At 36.9% G+C, this 25,059-nt stretch overlaps 1 protein-coding gene across 1 annotated transcript; it reads right to left on the minus strand.

Annotated features, from left to right (window-relative positions):
* Window positions 1-927: 927 nt before the first annotated feature.
* On the minus strand, window positions 928-24,054 carry st3gal8 (ST3 beta-galactoside alpha-2,3-sialyltransferase 8). Its single transcript, XM_015005010.2, has 9 exons — window positions 23,850-24,054; window positions 13,400-13,736; window positions 12,005-12,161; window positions 11,383-11,521; window positions 10,322-10,515; window positions 10,065-10,244; window positions 7,256-7,301; window positions 6,301-6,420; window positions 928-4,745 (listed from the first exon to the last, which is right to left on the minus strand). Exons 2-9 carry the CDS (start codon window positions 13,548-13,550, stop codon window positions 4,578-4,580), a joined length of 1,155 nt encoding a protein of 384 aa, XP_014860496.2. The 5' UTR covers window positions 13,551-13,736; window positions 23,850-24,054; the 3' UTR covers window positions 928-4,577.
* Window positions 24,055-25,059: the final 1,005 nt, after the last annotated feature.

Raw genomic sequence — 25,059 nt, forward strand, 5'->3', positions numbered from 1 at the left:
ATTGGGCCAATCATCCTAGAGGTCACATTGACATTCAACTCACAGCGTTTACTTTTCCCCATAGAAAGTGAGTGTTGTTGTGCAAGGGCTTAATACCTGGATTTACCCAATCCATCTATGAGGTGCTTTTCCACGTATTATCTGCTTAGCAGATAAATCTTAGTCCAGCTGAAGTACATGATTTCAGTAAAAACGTAACATTTAGAGTAGACGTTTGCATGTGTTATGGTCAGACAGAAAAGCCTCTTTCCCTGCTATGCTTCCAAAACAACCAGTTGGCACACAGATAGCATCTAATGCCAGGATGATACAATTTGCTCCTGCTTTCCAACAGTAAGCACTGGAAATTGTCTTATCTTCCTTTCTCAACTGATGATTTTGTAAAGAATGATATATGGTATTTTGCCCACTTAATAAATGTACTCAAAACTCTTGGATTTTGCTTTTTATTTCCTAGTATGACTACTGCTATAAAATATGGTTTTATTTTCACATTAATACCAGTGGAACCAATAAGCACTGGAAGCAGCAATCGGTCCTGAAATGCTTGATAAAATGTTGAGACATCTTGCATAGTAATAGTGTGAATTAAAAATATACTTTATGATCTCCTTTTGATTATTAAAGAAAAGAACTGTTACACTTCACTTTATTTGTACTTCTTCACCAGGAATAAACTTTTTAAACTGGTTTGTTTACATTAGTTTACCAGTTTTAAGTTAAAGTCTTATTAAAGTCGAAGCTTAAATGTTCAACCATGAATGTAATTTACCAAAAAATTTGTTATCAGGTTCTTACAAGTTCTATTAATTCAGCATGTAACATTATTTTAGAACATTTTGAGAATATTTTGATAGACATTCAAATATAATGGTGTAAAACACACCGTAAACACAGCAACAAAACTATCTAAAAGAACAAAACCAATTTTACTTTGGTTCCATTTGTTTTTATTTAAATCAAAGTGAAGGTGGGTACATGTTTTCTGCGGTTTTGGCTGAACACGCTGCTCAGTTTGGCATCTAGATCTTGCTGATTGTAAACTAGTGTGTGACTGGAAACCCAACACTGACCATTTCAGTCCGAACAGAAAGCCCAATTAAAGCTGAACACACATAATCAGGTCCTTTGGATTAAATCCGTTCATCGTGTATGGACTTTATGAAAGGGAAAAAAAGATAATTAGAAGATGCCCCTTTATTTAAATAAACTCTTCACTCCCAGAATGCAGTGAGGAGCAACAATTTGGACTCAAAGGCACAAAAATCACTAACTAAAATACTAGGGTGTATCTGTTTGCAACAACTTGACATATTGGCAGTAAAGATAACATCCAGATGTTAAGTAATACTCAGGCCTGCTGCTCTGTCATTAAGTGTCTGAAAACTGCCAGAATAGCTCATTTCCCACTTTATTGGCAGCAATTTCCTGCGACAAAGCAAATTGTTAAAGTGAAGGGAAATATAAAAAAAAAACAAAAAACAGCAGATGTTTCTTATTAGACTGAGAATTCAGGCAGTTTTTGGGACTGAATGAACCAAACAATGAACAAACTGGTAAAAGTGACAGAGCAACAGCATACAGATGAATATCCAGCATTACGATGATGTCTGAGGTTTTCATCTGCTTCGAACAAAATAATTAAAATAATGGCAGCAGACTTCTGGAGTTTTAAAGAGGATAATGACTAAAGACCACAAGCTGTCTCTTTGGGTAAACTTTCAATGTTTTCAAGTTTGCTACAAAAGTCATGTTCTCAAGAAGAACAATGTTGTCTGAAGCAGATGGAGCATCTCAGCATAAGTCTCAGGGCAGTTTCACACATTGGTGTATGGATTTAAACATTCTCAACATTCTCAATAAAGTAATTGTACAAAACAAACATTCAAAACTCAATTACACTCAAGTTGAGCCTGCAAATGATCAGTTTCCCTGTAATTATCAAATTGTAGCAAATTATTTTACTTAGTCTTATGAATAAAGAAAGGGTAAATTTATCATTTTATCTCCCAAAACAAAAACATATTGCTATATCACAGAAACAGTGTAAAATGCAGGCAGTTTTCCATTGCAGCTTTGAATTTAAAAGCCTTTTTTAACAAAACACAATTAGATTTATTTTAATGTGCACATGCAATCTAATTTCTAATCCTCCATCACTGTTAGTTGGCCTTGGATCATAAGTCATTTTCAATAGGACTAAAAAACAGCAACACCGGCACTGAAAGGACTCTAAACATGATTATAGTGTAAACCAGTGGTTCCCAAACGTTTTCTTCTGCGCCCCCCCCAGCGGTCTCCAAACATTTTCTGCGTTTTGCTGGTTTGCTGCCGTGATTCTAACACAAACCTACGTAGCTCCGCACAGCAGCAGCAGGTCTCCTTCACAGGTGGAAACCCAGCGCGAGCGTCGTAGCGCTCATGTTGCGTTTAAAGGCGGCTCGGAAAAACAGGTTACAACATGTTAACAACGGATTAAACAGTTTTAACTGCTGATAAAAGTGACAGAGGACACAAATATGGGAAGTGTGGAAGCCTCTACTGTATCAAATTGACATAGGAATAACAGAGAGTTGGCCATTCTAAGGTAAAAACCCAGCGCATACAGTGTTCATGTTTTGTTTTTGTTTTTTTTCATCCAGACGGCTTCCTGCGCCCCCCCTGCAATGACACGGCCCCCCCTCTAGGGGGCGCGCCCCACAGTTTGGGAACCTCTGGTGTAAACCAAGACGCACACATTCAGTTGATTATTCAAGACAATCAGCATCAGATTATTTTTTCGTACATTCACAGTGCAGGTTCAGCAGCTGTCATTGCCGCCTGCTGAACTGGTCGGTGCCTCGTTAGCGAGTCTTTTGGTTGAACCCCAAACTGTTCTCAATTTTCATGTCATCCATTGAGTCCACATGTCATGTTACTAGTTAGGTTTTATTTAGGAAATCTTCATAATTATGTTGGTCTTCATGTTTGTCACCATGATCAAGGGAAGAATCATGGAGTTCCATTTGGCTCAACTAATGAAAGAAAAACAGGATTCCTCCACAAAAAGCAACTGATGAGTTGCTCTACATTTGTTAGCATCATGCAGTAGCAGTATGATGCCGTTTTATGTCCCACTAAAAGGCATCTGTCACACTGTGGCATTGCTTTTGCGGATTGTGACCAACTGGAAGACAATATCCCGTTAAAAATAAACAGAAATCCTGCAAGGTGTTTAAATTATTTAAACTCAAACTGTTAGCTAAGCATAGGCTCTGTGACCAAAAAAGAAAATATAGCAAAATTATAGCAAAAAAGAAAAAAAAAAAAAAGGAAACTAGATGCAGACTCTGTTTTCCTTCCAGTCATGATTCTATTGAGAAGGACGGTTTTTAAAGGACCTGGTAGGATTATAAATACAAAATCCTAGAAGTACTCTTAAAGATGCAAACATTCATTGGCACCCATGGTAAAGGCAAGTAAAAATCCTTCAAATAAATTTATGTTTTCTTGTGGCAGCATAATTTCATATGGTTATGGGAGCTAACAGTGTAATGGGACACTTTTTAATCTGACCTGACATTTACCTCACTCCTTTTCTCCAAGCACCCCAGGAACACACTCTGGGAACCTTGATACCAATGCTAATTTTTCAATACACTCCATCTCTTCATTAATTTGTTCCCATCTGTTATTAATGTAAAAGTGGATTTTCACTGAGTTTTTCAGCAGGATAATGATCCAAAACACATGGCCAGATAAACACAAAAACCCCTTTTTGCCTGGCTGCTCCAACTTTGCTAAATATGGGATATGACTAAAACATGTTCTTTAATCAAAAAGGATTTGCACAAAATAGTCACAGCTGGGTTGATTTGGTTAAAATGAGTTATTTCTTGACTTGGATTTTTCCTTCCAAAGTGTGAATACATAATGTCTCAAATAAAAAAGTTGGACTTTTCTAAATTTTCTGACTGAGATCACACTGCTGCAAAGATTAATTTATTTCATGTTTTTTACACATTCAAAGAAGAGGTGCCAATACATCTATCCATGTTTGCGTTTGGTTAATGAGCAAAGCGATCATCTTCCCATTACCAAACATTTCCTCCTCATTAAAAAAGTGCTTTTAATTTAAAAAAAAGAGGTTACCCCTTTGTAGTGTCTACAGAATCTGATACAAAAGTTTATGTTACAAAAAATTGGTGGTTGATTCCCATTCAGAGCAAAATGCATGGTGGTCAGTGGCATCAGTGACCAATGACAGGACAGTCAATAAAGGGATCCAAAAAGGCTGATTGTTCAAAATGAACATCTTTGAAGGAGCAGAAGTCTGTAAATACATCTTTGCTGCCCAGCAGGTTTGTTGTGTCAAGCCAGTTCACTTTCAAGCTTGGTGACTGAAAATAGGCAAAACAGCAACCAGAAGGAAGCTGCTGAAGGCAAAGTGGCATCAGAAAAGAGAAAAAAAACTGCTATCTGATTACTGTCCAATTATTCCCATGTTTGAAAAAAAAAAACAAAACAAAACATATGCAGCACACATCTGGCTCAGATTTGGTTGTTCAGAACCAGATCTTTCAGTCTTCATGTGAGTGTCAAAGGTAGAGCTTTATCTTGCCCTCCTTGTCGAGTCTGTGGATGACCTCTGTCTCGAAATCAGCGCTGTGAACACCAGTCTTCCTGAAGGCTCCAGCGTAGCGGTTCTCCTCCCAGTAGTGATGCCAGTTCCCCAGCTTATCAGCACCATAACCAAACACAGACACCTGAAAATGGACAAAGTGCATCATTACTATTCAACAACTGAGTGTCTGAGGAGCGCGTGCCTGCCGAGAAATAAATTGTCAAATCTTTTTCCAATAAATTCTATGAAATAATTTAGATTGGTGGCACATGGCAATTATAAATATCACTAAAATGTTCATTTATTTCAGTTAATTAAAACTTGACTATATTGATTCATTACATGGCAAACAGATACATCTCAGAAAATTTAAATAAGACTGAGAAAATACGGATTCTTAATTCAGAAATGTAGGTCTGCTGAGAAGTTTTTTTTAATAGCTCATTTGGCAAAAGCTATTGCTTCAGCGCAGCATGGCACTGAAAGGATCATTTGTGGCCCCTCAGCTCATCTGCATTGTTGGCAGGGTAAACAATTTATGTTTTAAAATACAACATGGCCTTTACGTTTCTGCATTAAAACTTTTATATGTCTTCTGTAAAACTCAGATTTAAAAAAGTGGGTTTTTATTAGTTATAATGCTTAACAAAACAACAAACAAACCTAATGTTAGGTAAATTGTATTATTATCAAATGTTGTTATACCTTTATAATATTCTTGCTTTATGTACTCTTATTTGTTTAATCATGTCTTTTAAGAAATATTCCTGTATTGTTAAATCACTCTGATTTCCTTTCTCAGAGGGCCCCTCTGAAGAAGAGCAGTGACAGCAGCTCTTTACAAAACGCCCTGCCTTTTGACCTGTTAGATAGCTGTAAAACCATCGCCATGAAGATATGCAACTTGCTCTGTTTGACCCTGTGTCAGAAACTGGATATTCTACGTTAAGATAGATTGTGTTAGTTAGTGATAATCATTGGCGCTGTAACTGTGTGAAGTGTCTTCCCTCTCCCTTTAGAGTTACAGTGCTCTCTGTGATCAGGGATCCTAAAAGACACTAAAAAGAGAGGGGCAGGCAAATGTGCTTTCAGAGCGGTAGGAGATTTGTAACTGAAAGCACATCTCTCTGTTCTCCTCGCGAGTATTCAGAATCTAACTTTCTCTTGTCTTTCCTGCGTTATTTAATCTGTGTTAATAGGCGTCAACTCTGACACCTAATGTATCATTGTGTGTAATGAGTCACTGTCATATCTGGGTTTCACTTATTGAATTAAATTACTAAAAAGGAGAACTGTGTCATTGTTATTCAAATTTACTGAGTTGCACCTGTTCCACATAGGAACAGGTGCAACTTTGTTCCACCTCAGGAGGAACAAAATAATTTCTAAGCAGTCAATTTCAAATGTGTTTTATTTTGTGCATTGCAGAAGGTCTAAGCAGAAATCACTTGCCAAGTTTCTTCCCAAAATTTAGTACTTTAACAAATTTCTAAATGGGGTGAAAAAAGGAACAAAAACAACTAAAAAAAAACAACAAATTCCCCCCTTCAGTTTTATGCTTCTTGCACCAACTGAAAATGTTTGTGGTTTATCTGAGAAAAGACTGGGCTTTGGTTTGACTGATAGAATATAATCTGAACATTAACCAGCATTTATATGTGAAATTGAGTAAAAGCACGGCTGTGCTTTCTTCCTACCTGGTCACAAGTGTGCAGAGCAAAGATGATTGCCAGCATGCCGGTGGACGGATAGCGACCGTGATGCTCTGTCCAGTGATCGTGGACATACTTAAAGAAGACTGGATTCACCACCAGAACCTACGTAAACACAGGGTTTCAATGAGGAAAACTGACTGGCCAAGAAAAAACAGACAAAAGAAAAAAAAAACAGATAAACTGATTATCTCTTCACCGTTTCCCTCTGCAGCAGTGAAGACAGAGCAGTTATTGTAAACTTACGTTGAACTGAACTGTGGCATCATTGTATCGATTCCACAGTTCAGTGGCAGAATATATTGGAATAAAACTAACTTTTAGGAGCAGGACCAAATCTGAACTGTTTTTTTTTTTTTACTTTGTTGTGCCTCATGCTAAAGCCACACATTGTCTCCCCCTTATCTGAGATTGGGTTGTGCAGGTAACTGATCCAGAAGGCATCCGTCAGATATCCATCTCCCCCACGACATTCCCCGGGTCATTCTGGGGAATCTCAACGCATTCCCAGGCCAGACGGGATAAAAAGTCCCTCCAATAAGTTCTGGTTCTTCTTTGGAGTCTTCCCTCAGTGGGACATGTCCAGAATACTTCCAGAGGGAGGCACCAGGCAGCAATTCTAATCAGAAGGCCGATCCACCTTTACTGAGTCCTTTACTGAAGCACCAACTCTTTCAGCTCCTCAGCCTGGCTCTGAGGTTGAGTTCTAGATCTCATTATTTTGGTCAAGATCCATATAGCATGACAATAGGTGAGGGTGGGATAGCAGATTGGTTATGTTGCAAAGATAAAATGGTCTGAACTTTTATCCAAGTGGAGCATTGAGGTTTGGTGGAGTCAGCTTTGTTGAATTCACTGCATAGTAGCATCTCTTGCAAGTCAAAATATGTTATCAATAAGAAAAGGAAAAAAATTAAATTTCAGAAATGTGTTTATTTACCTTATCTCTATCAGCCCCCACTCTGTCTTTGACCCTCATGTAAGTCCTGAAACACAATTAGTGATTGTGTGAAAATTAAGTTACTTTCATCAGTTTGCATACATGTATATAAATGTTTAAAATCAAATTAATAATTCTGGTCAGAAATTTACATGCACTCATCCTGGGCATGAAAAGCAATGTATAATTAATTATAATATAGCTTTTTTTTTCCAGGGCAGAATGATTACATGATGTATAACATCTGTATTTTTAAGGAGTGTCTAAATTGTCTAACCTCAATCATATTAGGATGCATATTGCTTAGCAAGTTGAAAAAAACCCAAATACTTTGTGGCCATCATCAAGGTTTTGGCACAATTCTGCTGGGTGTTTAATTTGGAATAAGCTCCGACATCAGCACTGTTGAAAAGTTTGGGTTTGTGCCTAAAAGTTGGGTCAATACCAGCCAACCAATTAGTTTAAATGATCTGTGTTCATTCTGCCAAGATGATGGCTTAAAAATGGACCTTGCTGATGGATAAAACAAACTATTTGATTTGTCAACCAATTGCTACAGAATACTTATCTAAACATTACAAAGAATTAGGACATATAGTTGAATCTATATCACATTGAGTTTATTAAACACATTATATCAAAAAACAACAGCAACAAAAAAAAAAAACATTAAATTCAAACTTTACCTAATTCCTATTTTTAGACATATTGTAAAAACTTAAAGATTTATAGCTGGCGCTGAATGATAGCTTTGCACCATTTATGTGTAAATATCTTTGTACACTAGAAATACGATAAAATTAGCTTACAAGTAACTTTTCAGCAAGATGTAGGAGCTTGTTTTAAGTCAGTGATTCATTAACATTACTAGTTCCATTAGCAGATAAATTTATAACAAGCTCTCAAATCTTAACATGTCAGTCCGGTGATGGTGATTTTATGTCCAAATGCCTCTTGCAGTAGTTCTGCTCACAAGATTTATTTTGCAAAATCAATTGTGAGACCTTCTATAAAAACTCTTCCATACTGGAAACCTGTCATGTGCTACAACTTTAATTCACAAAGAAGGTTAATTAAGCTTTTAAAGCTCAAATGAATGCCAGAATAAGAACAAAATATCTTAGAGTTATTGTGCATATAAGGCACTTGACAGAGCAAGATTTCAGAAATATCCTTTAATCAACACTGGAAAAATAGCATGGGTTTTATAGACAAGTAAGAGCTGTAAGAGTAAATCAAAGGACATTACAGTCCATGCAGTGCTTAATAACTAATGGTGACACTTTATTTGAAGGGGGTTGAATAAGACTGTCATGACACTGTCATAAACATGACATAACACATGTCATGAACATCAATAAGCCTTCATGAATATTTATGACTGTTGTCATAAAGCGTCATTCGGTAAATTATGACACTTTTAATACAAAGTTGACATTATTCAAAATGCCGTTGTTATGACAACTTGACATTAACCAAGAAAACATTACTGATATAAATTTGTTATTAAATAATCACTAATTTCACTTTAAAAGTTAGGTAACTTTATGTTATTAAAGGTAAAGTTTAAACAGTAATGATTTCCTGGTTAATGTCAAGTTGTCATAACAAAGACATTTTGAATGATGTCAACTTTGTATTAAAAGTGTCATAATTTACCGAATGACACTTTATGACAACAGTCATAAATATTCATGAAGGCTTATTCATGTTCATGACAGGTGTTATGTCATGTTTATGACAGTGTCATGACAGTCTTATTCACCCCATTCAAATAATGTGTTACCTAACTAATTAACCTGTCATTCACAGGTTGTCATTCACAATGACAGGGGTGTCAAACTCCAGTCCTCAAGGGCCGCTGTCCTGCAGTGTTTAGATGTGCGACAGGTACAAAACAGTGGAATGAAATGGCTTAATTACCTCCTCCCTGTGTAGATCGGTTCTCCTGAGCCTTGCTAATGACCTAATTATTCTTTTCAGGTGTGGTGCAGCAGAGGCACATCTAAAAGTTGCAGGACAGCGGCCCTTGAGGACTGGAGTTTGACACCCCTGTCACGAGAGGACCCAAATTTGGGTCCTCTCGTGACAGGGAGTGAATGTGAATGTTGCTCCTCATTCACATTCACATTCACATACTCGAAACAGCTACATGAACGCTGACTTTCCATAATTGCTGATATTATTCAAACTGTTCATATTTTGAAGAATTTTGTGAGTTACTTAATGTATTTGAGCAAATGGTAATTTTACAGCTATGATGACCCAAATTTGGGTCCTCTCGTGAATGACAGGTTAACCAAGACAAATACAAAAATAGTTTATTGTAGAAATATTATGACCATGATTCTTTGCACTGTATATTTTACTGCAGTAGATTATGCTGTTTTACAATCACAATTTACATCACCATGCCATTAGTCCACAGAATGTTGTTTAAAGTAAACATGTAATACGACCAGCTTTGTGCTTTGGCTATTTTATTGCCTTTTGACTGCTGACTTGACAGCTGTTTATCGACACCCTCCACAAGGAAGATATCAATCAACTGAGCCATGCTGTGACATTGAAGGAAAGTTCAGCTGGAGGACAAAATGTGGTAGAAAAAGAAATGGAGTATTGAGAAGATAAGCTGTAAAGCTTTAAGTAACCCACCTGTAATAAAAATATATTACTTTCACTATTTAATCTTCCAATTTTCCTAGAAACTTAATTTGAGGTTTTGTTTAGCTGAAAGCTATAAAATCAAACTGAACGAAAATAAAAGTTTGAAAATTATAACTCAAACTTATGAACTTAAATGTCTTACATTTTGATATGGCCGGTTGACAACGCACTGGTCAGCCACTCCAGGTCCATCAGCTTGAATGGCAACAGGACAAGGTTGACTCCATGTTCCACATCCACAGCACTCTCCGGGTACAGGAAGTGATGCGTCGTCCTGTTCCCGACATCCTTCTCAAAACCTCGAGTCACTGCCTTGTTCATTCTAAGCAGGAAGTAGAAGGAAGGCTAATGAGAACTGTATATTTACATTTATATGTGGGCAACCTTGGCCATACAAACCGAATTATGAAGCTGTGCGAGTTGATTAAGTTGCCGTGCCTGGACCCCCGCAGGTTGCCCGAGTTGCCGACAACTGCACATTTACGGCAACGTTTGTTGACTGGCGTGGGATCCACAGGGGGCGGGGAAATGACCTGGAACATTTTTGCCATCACTTCCTCTAAAGTCTGGCCATTACCAGACCGCTGAAGACTCTGTAGAAAAAAATACAACTGTAGTAAATAATTTAGGACCAGAAAGTAGGAATGTAATGGCTACAGACTGCTGTTAGAAAACCGACAGTGAATGCAATACAAGAAAAAATAAAATACTGTAAAGACTTTTTGCTGTGAACCTCTTCCAGTTATGGTGCTGCTACAGACTGCATTCTGTAAACCGGAGTGATGATGTTAGCAGCTTTGGTACTCCCCCCCTCCTCCTTTTAATCTACTAATGGTATCTGCAGCAAGACTTAATCTATAAATGCAGGAAAAAGACTGAAAACATTTGTCTCCATTAACACACTGCGGAGATCAGCTTCCATCACAGGAAACCAGAAACATTTTTAGGACTGCTTTAGATTTTTACAAAACTTTATGCACCATTATTGCATTCACTTTTCTTTTATAATACCAGCATGTCTTTTTTTTTAAACAACATTTTTGTACATCTGTTTTGCAGTGTGCAAGGACTACTTCTAAGATGAATTAGATTGTTGTTGCTCCTCATTCACATTCACATACTGGAAACAGCTACATGAACGCTGACTTTCCATAATTCAAACTCTTCATATTTTGAAGAATTTTGTGAGTTACTTAATGTATTTGAGCAAATGGTAATTTTACACCTATGATGAAACAAACTTTCTTGGTTTTATCAATTTACAGACTAATCCAGCCAATACACAACAAGTTTGTTATTTTAAAGATGAAGCATCCACAGGATAAAACTAGAAGGCACACTGAACAAAACAGCAAACTGTTCAGGTTGTTAAGTCAAACCTCAGACATGCCAATTAATTCATGAAACGTTTAACTCAGAATAGTAACATCCACAGAGATTCAACTAGAACTTCTCCTCACCAGCCACCATGCAAGTGCATCAGGGTCAAACTTGTTGTTCTTGGCATGTAGGATAGGTTGCTGGCTGGAGATGTAGCGGTCGCTGAACCAGACAGACCCCTGGAGGTCTGAAATGCAAGAGTCTGAGCAACCGCATGACCTGAAAGAGGACGACACCGAGAGTCATGCAGGAACTGACAGAGAATTACAGGACACACAGTCTCTACAAAAAGTCCTGTCACTATGAATTTTGCTCGATGATAAATGGTCACAGAAGTTATTACGATAAACAATAATATTGGTGTGAGACCATCATCAACTAATGTGGTGGTAATGGCATAATAATGCAAGTACACCCTCCTAATGATCAGTAAACATTCATTTCTAATGAACATTTAAAACAGAAAAACATGTTAAATAAAAAATAAACAAAACAACTTCAATAAATAAATCGATGAAGTCTGTAAGCAAAACAGGGCTTGTAGAGACCAAAGCACCAGAATGAAGAATTTTATCATCCAGTTTTATGGTAGAAACAGACAAAAACGAGAAAAACTAATTATGCAAATGGAAATTGTTGAGCTAGTTTTAATTTATCATGAGATTAATTGATTTATTGCGACATGCCTAGCTACAAAATTACTTTGGGTTCTGTAAGCTGACTACACGGTCCTCCTTGTTTTCCTCTTCGTTGTCTTCCTCTTCCTCTTCTTCTTCTTCTACATCAGCTTCAGGTGAAATGGTACTGGGAGGAAGACGGGGGTGAGACAGGACAGCAGGGGCCACTGTTGGCTCAACCACTGCAAGCAAACAAGTTTGAAAATAAAAACTTAGAAAAATGATGCATAATGGAAACTCTGATTTACAGCTCTGTTTTTCGCAGCTTGTTTGTTTTTCCACATACTATAAGACGTTGTGACTATGGACAGCTGAACGTCCTGTCTTATCCCAGTGTATTGTGCTAATGAAATCTGACCTATGTCAAAGAGCATTTACAGCTTCTGATCCTAAGACATCAATAATTCACCACAGCATTCGGTCTTGCATAGCTTTTCCTTCTCACCAGAGTCTGGGCTGTATGACTCCTGAATGTGGATCGTTTTGGTTCTTTGGCTTATAACAGGATGCCAGACCCATTTAGACACTTTACTAGGCACATCTGTTCACTTACTTGTAATTTAGTGCATTTAGGTATCCAGACTCTGGGTTTTAGCTGAACATCAGAATGGACAACATCCACTGGGATTTTCATGTAAAACCATCTATCTGGTTTACACATAATGGTAAATTCTCCAGTTTGATCTGAGTTCATACTGCTCCTCATGTCTCCCTTTTCCATAAGGAAGAGGAAGACATTCTTAAATTTATCAGGAAGAACAATGACCAAACACCATCTACAAAAGCCAGAAATGGCAGCAAAGATTTTAAACTACCTGCTAACCTTCTAATCCAATCTAATTTGGTATCTACTGGATGGTGGATGCATTTTCAGAAGATACTAAAAAAATAAAAAATAAATAAATAAAAACTACAACTGTTCAAAACCCAGAAGTATTGTCAGAAATGTGTTCTTCATTCAGACGACCAGATAAAACTTCCAGTTTTAGTGCTTATGCCCTGAACAGCTGCTGCACGTCTCCCCACATATATTGCCATGACAATTCTGCTCTACGACCAAACAAACAAACAAACTACTTTTGAAGCTTCCTCAACTGGTTACGTCCTAAAACATTGTACTTGCACATATGACTCTACTATTGTGGAATCAGGAAGTGCTACTCCCATCGTCACAGCTACTTTTCAACTCGACTCTGCCTTAAAGATGTAAGAGCAATGGTTCAACATTTATTCCATTAATATATACCACCAAGGTGGAATGAAAATGTCTCACACCCAGATACCAAGTCATGATGGGGACTTCTAAGGTAAGGCTTCTTCTACCTGATATAATAATGGGATAATCGTTCATATTACATTTTATACTGAAAGCACAACTGATATTGTTGCCATTGCAGAGACTCATTTGTACATTTCTCACCAGTGTCCCTGCTGGAGGCTGTGGATTTGCTTTGGAGTTGGGCTATTGACAGTGGCAGGATGTGTCTCCTTTGGATGCTCTGGCTTGCGAGCATCAGCAGGAGAACAACAGCAACTGCCACGACGACGTAAAGCTTCCTCCTAATCAACATGGCTGGACGGATGATGGGGGCGGTGATAGCAGGAGGAAGGAAATGTTGATGAGCTGATAATCGTTGAGCTATGTCAGCATAGTCGTTGTCATCTGGACATTTTGCTCTTTACAGTCGTCGCTCCTCTCCGTTTTATTTCCATTAAGCTCGAGTCCAGTGATGCTTTCTACACAGTGAGGACAGGATCTGTTGCAGACAGAAAGACAAAAATATTAACATAATCTTCAAATTATGTTTGGCCAAAAAGTTTGGTTAGCTATTGGACTGCTGCAGTTAAACATCAGTAGCTTAGAAGCTCTTGTCTGTAGATTACTTACTAATATCTAATAGGGCTGCACATGTAGTGACAAGTGATATCAGGAGCAATTTTATACTGGTTTCAACATGTCTCATTTCCGACGCTCTACAGCATCATCTGCATCACCTCCAAGTAATTTCATCAGTGAGTCTATCCAATAGGTTGAATATATTATTGGCAAGCAAAGTGTGAATTCCTTGCAAAACATATTGTATTCCCAACAGCTCTTTGCAATATTAATGAGGAACATTTTTATTCAGATGTCCAATATATTTGCAGTATATTGTGTGTGTCAAATGTCCAAATCATGTAGCTATTTTTCCACAAACTATGTTCACAAAGTACATCTCTTATATGGACTTCAGGAAGTTATTTATATAAAAGAAGGAATGGTCAAACATCAGAAATTACAGGATGAACTCGTATTCAAACTTTTCTCACTGACATTTCTGCCAACTTAACACTTTTTAAAATTATGACTCAAATTATGAAGGAGAAAATGATAAACTGACCAATAAAGACACAATTGATTGAAATCTCTTTTTGTGCATCATCTCAAGCAGTTATTTGTAAAAATTTAACTATTTGTCAAATCCATCACGAGCTCCTGGTAGCAAAACTCATACAATATTCAAAAGGATTTAATAACAACCCAAGATAGTAATTCAAAAGAAGAGTTAAACTAGAAAATGCATGAAAAGTCAGAGTTCTTGATCTTTAGAGAACAATGGAGTCACCAACTCCCCCCTCCTGTACATCACCTCCGCTCTACTCCAGCAGGAATGTTTCCCTGCAGACAAACGTGGTCTGTGAATACCAATCAGATCTGGATTTGTTTCAGCTACTCCTGTTTCAGCTTCCACTCTGCTGTCAACTTCAGTGGGCCTCTAACTTTGTTATGTTCACAAGAGTTTACATTTGTGAAATTTAATCCCTCAATAGTTTTCAAAATGTTACGGTTAGCGGAGGATGTCCGACTTGAAAGCTCAGTCTGCAACTTTAGCTCTAGAAACTGATTATTTATGAACAGTATACATGGAATAAGTAATAGCAACAAAAATAAAAGAGAAAAGAAAAGCCACTTCCCACCCTAAAGTGCTCGGTAGCACTGATTACTGAGCCTCTCTACCCTAAACCACAATGACCATCATTTATTTCAACGAGAGCTTCAAGTCAAAACACATAATGGTAAACACACAACCACAGTCATGTTTGTTAAAGCTTCCCATTTCCACTCTAATTTGGAAACATAGAGCTTCTTAATCACCGCCATCAGGCTCCCACTGATTCCTGGTTTGGATGAGTCTTTAGCTGATTCAGGCTCCGTCTGCACTTTTGGAAACACAGCATTTCATCTGCATTTCCCCAGCTGTGGTTCTCAGGGCACACTCACCTTCATGTTTTAGATGTTTTCCTGATTCAGCAAACCTGATTTTAATTGATGGCTGATAAACAGGCTTTTTCTGAATTTCTATCATCTGGATTATGCGAGTTAAAAAAGGGAAACATCTAAAACATGCAGGACATGCTTACTGGACCATGGTGGGAAGCACTCACCGACAGAACCCATTTATTTAAAACCTTAAGCAAGGTAAAATAACCTTGCCCACTGAAGTTCCTTATTTTTAAGTTGTCACAAGCGACTTATTTTTTCATACCTATAAGTTAGCCAGCTTTCATACCTTTAAAACAATATAATGTAAGGTAAGTTATGGATGAAAATTAGCAGGGGAAAGAAAGTCATATCTCTGAGTTCAATATTTTTCACACAGAGTGCCAACAAACTACTGAGGTCTTTTTTTTCTTTCCAAGGAAAACCTAATTAAATATTTTTGTTATGACGAAGGGGCTGATCGTAAATACTCAACAGGAAGATTTGGTTTTCCTTCCCTGAAAAAGCAATAATAGGTCAGATTTTAGAGGAGAATAAATTCCTTCTAGTGTTTCTACTTACTGCCCTGTGCAAAGTGCTCTACAGTTTTGTGAAAGCACAATGCCTAAAACAAAGGGAACAAACTGAAAAAATAAGAAGTCAACAAAATAATGGAGAACTATGCAGTTCGACAGCCAGCTAAAGGTAATTTCAAACTTTGTATTGGAAATTCAGGGATATGCCTGGCATTTTAAAAGCTAATGTTGAGGTTAACATTTTAATACCTTAAATAAACTGTAATGATCGAGGGCTTACACATTCAGCTGTTTTAATCAGGCCACTCACTGACTTTGGTTTGGGATCAAGTTAGACAAAGTCAACATCATGATTCTTTATTCTGGGTAGCACTGAAAGTCCAAAGGTCTTTCCAATTGTGCGTAATCCCCGTCCTGCTAAATGCAGGACTTGAATACGCAGTCCGACAGTGCAGTCATGTGATCTCATTCCAGTTGTCTTCACCTTAATCTGCAGCCAAAGCAGGTCCCTCAAAGACAAGAGGCATGCCACTCCATATCCTGCAGCAACAACTCAACTTTCCTTGCAGAAAGCTTTCACAGCAGCTGGTTGGACAACTAATTTCCTCTCGGAGTAGAAAACACATCTATTTAGAGGCCTGCAAAAGCCTCACCAGTCAGAAAGAGTTTAAAGAAGAGGGGCGTCATAATGACCATCAGCTGAGTCAGAGTCTGTATGTTATTTTAGGATGAGTGGAGGTTGAGGTGGAGGAGAGTGGGTTAGAGGTCACATGGTTTCCTGTGCTGGGAAACCACAGCTACAGTAGTCCTTGTTTCTTCCTTTCTTGTTGCATGACCTTCACGCTCGGTTTTCATGTGCAAACAGAAAGCAGCTGCCTGAAGTTATCAACGAAGTTAAAAACAAGCAGTAAAAAGAAGGTATGCAAATTGGCAACGACACACTTCAATAAACCGCTGCAAAGTTGTGCGAGAGACTTTAGGGTATTCTAGTGGATTTTCACTCATCTGCCATTCAAAAGAGTTATATTGGGATAAATATTTGATTGTTTAGGTCTTGGTTGCTAAACTCTTTTACGAATTAAATAAAAGGTCCTTATTTTGAATAGTCTGACATGCTATAATAACAGTATCTGCTTAAAACAATGCTATTTCCCTGAAGCAGGGAAATAGCTAAGTTCCACTTTTTCCACACACAGAAATGTGATTTTCCTTTTTCCGTGCTTTAGGCCATTAGTAAAGTTAGCTGATAGCACTGACCTTTAATGGAAGAGAGAGCACAGAGGCCAAAAAAAAAAAATAAAAAAAAAATGCAGAACTAGATTTTTTTCCACTCCATTGCAACACCAACCAGTGTAAATTAACCTTCAATCAGAACATAAGCAAGATCCCTTGGTAGCAAATGAACTTTGTGAATGAAGGAAAAAAAAGAAAAAAAAAACTAAAATTTTTGGTTCAACAAAGAAAGAAGAAAAGACTGATTGCTGTTAGTCACTTTAAACTGCTTAGAAAAATGGCACTGAGCGTGAATGGTGCAATACGAACAAGCAAAATGCAGATAACGTGTTCTGATAAACTTCAAACATGTTATCCAACATGTTAGGCACAGCAGAAACACGAAGCTTTTAACAGCATTAAAGGGTGTGTGAGAATCACATCAGATTTTATGAAAAGCAGAAGTATTTGTTTAACTACTATTTCAGAAAAACAAAACATGCGTACTTGATCTTAAGGTCTCCTAACATAAAAACAAATGCCTAACCTCTCCAACGGTGCTTTAGAAGCCAGGCATCAGACAGATGAAAGCCTAAGAAAGCACAAACTCACATGGAAATAGCTATAAATAATACCTCCTAAAGAGGAAAAACACTATTTGCCTATTTCCAGTTACATTTAGGACACCGAGATCCCCATTTCTATCTGGAGTGTTATCAAAAGTTTATATATACACTCATCTAGATCATTAATATTAGCTATTTATTTAAAGCATTGTCTTGCAAACTACAATTGGGTTTTTATTTCCATTGCTGGTTTCTTTAATCCACACAGTACCTACATTTCCAATACAGACTAATATATTCATGCACTCAGACTAAGAAAACCTAAAGAAGATGGACCTTCACTAGATGCTTTTTGTAGTCACAAAAAATATTTTACTATACTTTTGATTAGATATTTGAAAATTTTTATTCTATTTAAATTGGCTGGTTTCTTGCAGTGGACTCTGGTTTTAAGCAAACACCATACATTTTCAATACAGCTGAAGTCCTGCAACTCAGTACCAGGCTTTTCTAATTTGCATAATCAACAGATAAATGGTTAAATCATGGGAAGAGTCTGGACAATACAAAAGGACAATGATCTCAAAAACAAATAAAATGTAGTTTTGAAATAAAAAAAAGGCTAACCAACTTCCAAAATGCCTCCCAGTCTCCATCCCAAAGATGATATTTGAACTACATTAAAAAAAACAACAACAAAAAAAACACTGTTCTGTGCCAGGAAACTAACCAAATCAATATCTAAAATTGATCTCAAATTATGCAATAAGCTTTCTAATTAGTATATGAAAAGGATGTGGTATTGTTGCAATTTGCTCAGAAATCTTAACTTCAGATTTTAATGGTGACGTTTGAGGTTCACCACAGGTTAGAGCTGTACTTATAATTTTGACGAGGTGCGAGTTAGAGAAAATCTACACTAAATCAAACGTACTGGATTTTGCTTTTAAGTTGTATTGAAATATTATGATTACTCCTTACCAAATGCATGTCTTGTTCAAGTAAGATCAATAAAGGTCCAACATTAATAGGATATTCAAGATGGTGATGAGTGTCTCAAAACTTAAGACCAGAATTATACCATTCACAGTTGAAAGATTCATACCAAAATGTTCCTTTAAATAACAGCTTGAGATGTGGGCATTTTCTCTGTAAATACAATCTTATTTCTGTCTGACTGACCTTTTGTTGCCTTTCAGTCAGTTCAGACTTCTGAGGCTAATCTGTGGTTGTGGGCCAAAGAAATGACCCTGGTTGAAGTAGACAGCGAGTCTGAACAATCCGTTTCTGTAGCGAAGATTGAGAGTAAGGCCTCTATAATTACATCTCCCTACGTACTGACTCAGATCACACAACCTGCCTCTCCATCTGTAATTACATTAAGTGTTTTCAGTGTCTTGTTTCAAACCCATGCATCAAGCAGGACCTTTAACTACAGACACAGAGAACTCACTGAACAATACTGCAGACTAAATTGTCTTTCCATGATACCAAATACAATTTTTTATCAAAAGAAATATACCAAGACTATGACACAGGAAAAGAAGTAATAAATTGGAAGGATTTACAGATGAGACCAAAAATGACAAGTAATCATAGAAAGTTTAAATAATCGTTCTAGAAATTTTTAACAGTCGAGTTAAAGTGGAACAAAGCTACAACTGTTCTAACCAAAGTTTCAAAGAAGAAAAAGAAGCATGACTGGCAAAATATCCTCAGTATTTTTGACATTTCAAAATAATGAGGTTTGAATTGCCACAACTTATTTCATCCTTATTAACCACACTACAAAACAGAGTGCAAGTGTCACCAAGCACCATTTCATCGTTCTCATAAAGTCTACAAGATAACACAGTTCACAACAGCAGGTTCCCGGCTCTGCTTTGTTAAACAAGTTAATCATAAATCATAAAGACATGCAAATATTTTGTCACAGCTGGCTGAAACTGTTCTTGCTGTGAACCTTACACAAAATATATAAAAGGGGAAACACAAACAAGGTTCTTTAGTAGTCAATGTGATTACTAGATTTTTTATTTTTTATTTTTTTTTTTAACTGAAGTGGAGGAAATCACCTTTCGGCACAATTAGTCTGACACAGATCTCTGGTTTCAGTTTTCAGTGCTGATGCAAATGACAAAACTTTATAAGTCCTCTCTCACATGTTCTGCTTATTTGTTGTGCTTCTTCTAGCCAGAAGACCCTAAAGTAGTAATCTTCTGCATTAGCTTCTTTAGATTCTAGCTCAGACAAAACTATGCAACGAAGAGCTGTTGTTCTGTATTCCTTTGTCCCAGAGAGTCTGAGATGTAGATCTTGGATATTGTCCAGTTGCTTGGGGTGAACTCGCTGGGACGTTCACTCCGGTCCTGACAGCTGGCTTGAATATTTTTAAACTTGTAGAAAGATGGACTCCAAACATGATATTCAGGTTTTACTCATTGCTTTGGCAGTGTGACGTAGTTTTTGTTCAGTATCTTCATGTGAGTTGTTCATTTAAATTTGCCTAATTTTATGAACAAAACATCTTTTATATCAAGTCCTGATAAACTTCTCACTTAAAATATGAACTTTTTAAGAATGATGTTTTTACTTTACAGCACACCGATGATATTTTTAATAAGCCTCCTCAACTAGTTGGGGAAGCTTTTAGCTTTGATCATAAAACAATATGGGAAGTCACTGCTTTAAGATACGACTCTTCAAAAAGATTTTTCTTTATTATTTTGCCTTTTATTTTTCATGCAACTCAGTAAGTGACATGCAGAGACTTAACTTTCACTTGGGTTTACATAGGCATCATTCAATCCAAATCACTTCAGTTGGTTACAAAATTTTCCACAAGCAAAAAATAGTGAAAGTTAGTATTTAGTCTGTCACCAAATATTTTGCCAGATGTCAACACAGAAAATCATGCCTGGAAATCATGCAGATAATTAGGTCATTTCCAATCTCACACATAATTTACATTCTGAGATTTTTAAGATCATGCACAAAACCTCTCTCTCCCTTTTTTCTGCAATTTCAACACCATTTAAAGTTGTTTCCATCAGCACAAAACACTTGCAAAGCAATAAAAAGCTGAAAAGGAAAAGGGTGCAAAGAAAAAAATCCTGCTTTTTCCACTGAGACATCATCCCCTTTTAAAACCATGTCTAAAACTTTCCAGTGCTTCTTTTTGCCCTCCATTCAAGCACCTTTTGAAGTTACAGGAAATGCAGTGTCTCAATATTTTTCTACTGTTATTCGCTTACAAGATCAGCACAGTTGATTACAACTGTTTCAGTAAGTAGCAACCTACTTAGCAAGACTATCAAACCATGCTGTGAAATAAATTATGTAAATGTATTTTTGACAGCAGCAGTTATTAGCTAGCTAATAAATTAAGCTAAGCTTCATACTGTTTAAATATTAAGCTGTGGCTGTGAAGACCATGAAAATTAGCAACATTTAACACTACATCTTGTTAAATGGCTCAAAGCTGACCTCAGAGAATGATCTGTCAGTCTGTGTGTGCAGCTGAAATACTGATGAACCTTCAATCTGCAACATCATCGTAAGCAAAACGTTTTCAATAGCAAAAAGAGGAAGTGGCTTCAACCTTATATGTGAAGATAATCGCTCTACTCAAAGGTTGCACATCTGCATTCCAACGCTCGAGTCATCTGAAAGACCTCAACAAGAGAAGCACACAACGAGAAAGTAACTGCTGCTTTAGCCAGCTCATTTCAGACAATTAGGAATTCCTTGTTACAGCAAAAAAAGAATAAAAAGAACAAATAGTGATCTCAAAATATTGCCGGACTACAATAAAACATTTGCCTGACACTTTGCTGCTGACACACCTGAATGTCCCCACTGAGAGACAAAGATAATTTCTATTCAATTCAAAATAAATCATACCAGAATATTAGTCATTGTCGACTAAGATTTCAATACTGACTATGAGAAAAATCATCATCCCACCTCAAAGTAAAAATAATTTTTAAAATGCTGTAAGGAATTTTCTAATTTCTTTATCGGTATACAAATCTACATGTAACATGGAGGTTTTGCCACATAATGTCAATAAATATTTCTTACTTGAGTGTATACCTTACAATGGATCATTGTAATTTCCTACCCGAGTGGAAAAATTTAAACATTTAACTTTAAGACCACAACAAATTAAAATATCATTAAAGAAATTAATTTCAGTAATTCCATTCAAAAAGTAAAAACTTTTATTCTACATAGTCATGACAGAGTGATGGCTTAGAGCTAATTAAAAACACAAAATTAAGTTCCTTGCAAAATTTAAAATGTGATGAGACTAACAAAATGACAAAAATATGTATTTTTTTAAACATTATCTTTTATCTACCAAATAAAAAAGTCCTATATATTCTTGTTCTATAATGCTGAGGTGTTGTAACAGAGTGAGCTTTTTAAACTGTGTAGGTTACTTTGTGGTTTCCAATAAGATTTGTTGTTTTTGATACCTCATGGGTAATAACCATTGCCAGGAAGAGCAGACACTAAAAAAAACTGGCAGTAATTAGTTCTAGCATGTACAGATGGAAAAATATACATCACATTCCCCTGGTGAAAGCAGTGAGGAACGTTTTGCTTATTTGTATTATGAGCCCATGTCTTTTTGTGTGAAATACGTTTGCATTTGTGTTGCAGCAGCTTCATTTGATGGAAGCTGCCCCACCAAACTTTGTTCAAGAGTTGAGGGATTGTTACAGTGAAAACTTGACTCCACGTGTCGGCTGCCATTTCTTGATTAAATATTTTGTATGTTGAAATTATTTTGCATTTGGGTTTACTAACTCTGGACGAAATAAGGGAACTAAAAAGGAATGGATGAGAGCCATCTTAAATGGAAATTATTCTAAAATACATTTCAGGGGAAACTTCTACTAGAGGTGCCATTTCCTCAAGTACAGGTTGCTTAGCAGCTACCAGCTCTAATGTTTTCCAAGGGTGGGCGGTGACAGAAGCAGCTTTTAAAGTCAAATTAGTTAAAAGTTAAATCAGTGATGGAGATAGTAGCTTGAGATGACAAGCTATTATTATCTTAGCTAAGGTAGCCAAGGTAGCTATTAACGTCCAAGTAAAATGTTTCTGACACCATCTACTTCAAGACTGCTTTAACACAGGGAAAGTGAATTACTCAACAAAATCATCTGTCCTCCATTTCCACACACTTTATTGGGAGAATGGAATGCTGAAAAATGAATAATTTGATGCAACTGGCTGCATTTGCTTTAATAAATAACATGTAATTAACTGTTAATATAAATTGGCTGGACTATAATAAATAGAAACTTAACTGAATTTGAATCTATTCCTGTATTTGAATTATACTGAATTTGTTTCTCCTGGATATAAACTGGATCAGTTTGTTTTTTGTGTCATCAAAAGTCGTTTTCTGTGGAGAGGTGTTAAAAAATAAACTGAATTCCATACTTGTTGCTTTCTTTTTACCAGACTTTTTGCTTCCACTTACCCTCCTGTTAACAAACCGTCCAACGAGTCTTTTTTAAGGACTTGATTAAAATGACTGTTAGCAATCTTCTGTGTAATTATGTAGGTCACAACATTTCTGAATCTAAACTTTTTTTAGTCAATCTTACGCTACACTTTCCTAAGAAGGTGCAATTTTGAATGTGGGTGAACTTCATAAAAGAAATAAATTCTTGAGGTAAATCACCAAGTGCAATTTGTCCACATTATGAATTAGTTTCACATTTAAACTGAAACACGAACATAAACAAAATTCGACGATATTGTAATTTATTGGGATGCACCTGTATGTTAAATATATCCACTCGTTTTGAAAGACTATCGACAGTAAAATGCACCTAAAACATATTTGAACAAGTAGCCGTTTTCCTGTGGGTAGCAGTAAAATTGCTGCGACGACCCTGCAAACGGATTTGACAGACAGTTGGTGAAGAAAGTGCAGACTAAGTCTCCAAAGTATTGTGTGCTCCTCCGCCCACTACTTTTCTTTCTTGTCGGTATCATGCACTCCTTTCCTTTGGTAACACAAACACACAAAACAACAACCAAATACCACAGAGAGCAAGAAAACCATCAGGTACTAGCCAAAACTTTGGATTAAAAAAATAAAATAAAATAAAATAAAATAAATAAAAGAAAAACTTGCTCGAAAGTTGCTCGCCTGAGTCACCACCACACTGCGACATATTCAACAAATAAAACGAAGCAGCTGAGTGCGAGTTCAGACATTTTTTTAGGTCCAACCAAACAGTCGACAAGAGTCTTGAAAACCTGTTGGGAACAGACCGAGAGTGAGAAACTTACATGTAGCGGCAGCAGAAGTAGCGGTGCAGGCCACGGTTTTTTTTTACTTCGTCTCTTTGTGAAACCTCTGTGCTGATGGTATTATGATGCAGAGCAGAGGCTCCGCCCAACTGGGAGGGGAGGTTATTTATTATCAGTGCGGTTATCAGTGCGCCGTGGGGTTCTTCCCCCACTCCAAAAATGGTACAGTATGTTTCTCAACACACCATATTTTCCTCACTCCGTCTTTTTATTTTGCTTACTCCTTATGCTGAGTGAGTAGTAGTTAGAGCTTCCGTAAAAAGAGTGTGCAGTTTATGTGAGATGTAGTCACAGTGCTAACCCTAGACCAGGGTGTAAACACACTAAAAACTGACAAATTGTGGGAGCAAAACTACAGTTGGCAACAGCAAATCAAATTTCACAACTTATTTAGATGTTTGTTGTTCTTGTCACTTTTGATACTCTGCAACCTCTAGATAAGGTTGAAGATCTGTTTCATAATTTAGGTTTTTCTCAGAATGTAGATTCTGGTGTATAACACGCAGTGACAGTTTCTGATATGAGTGGCATGGGCAACCGCCCAGGGCGGTTTTATTTGGGGGGCAGCATGCCAAAGCATTCCCAAGTACAAATTGCATTATGTGAAAGTACAACCCGTCCACAACTACACAGAAGGGTAGCCGAGGACGTTATTTTATATTCAAAATAAGTTCATATTACAAATGTAGGAGAAATTTTTGACATGTTGAAGACTTTTTCTCAGCTCTGTTGTTGAATTAAAAGTCATTTCATACTCTGTTTTCATATTCCACCAGTTTCACACACGATTGTTTTTCCACTTGAATCAGAGTCAAACCAAGTAGATTCTTATCTCGTCCACAAAGTGTCTAATTTCACAGATGAGAGCTTTGTGTAATACTTATGTGGATGGGGAATCATCTTCTGTCAGGCCTTTAATAAAGTATTTTAAGGTTGCGTCTCACACAAGAGGAGAAGTAAAGGATCTTCTCTATAATCTCAAAGAAAGTATTTTGAAGATAACTGGGCCACAAGGAGGAGTCAGGGAGCAATGCACATTACACAATATCACATAATCCCACATTATGTTATGGGAAAGCAGTTGAATATGTTATAGACTGTTGCATAAGAGACTGCTAGCATAATAGTCTATGCAAAAGTAAGCTTTAAATCAGAGCCATTCTGAGGAGAATAAGTACTAAACAAACAA

The sequence above is a fragment of the Poecilia mexicana genome, unplaced genomic scaffold (genome assembly GCF_051168715.1).
Source record: "Poecilia mexicana isolate PSO_F unplaced genomic scaffold, ASM5116871v1 scaffold_5, whole genome shotgun sequence".
NCBI classification, from domain to species: domain Eukaryota; kingdom Metazoa; phylum Chordata; class Actinopteri; order Cyprinodontiformes; family Poeciliidae; genus Poecilia; species Poecilia mexicana.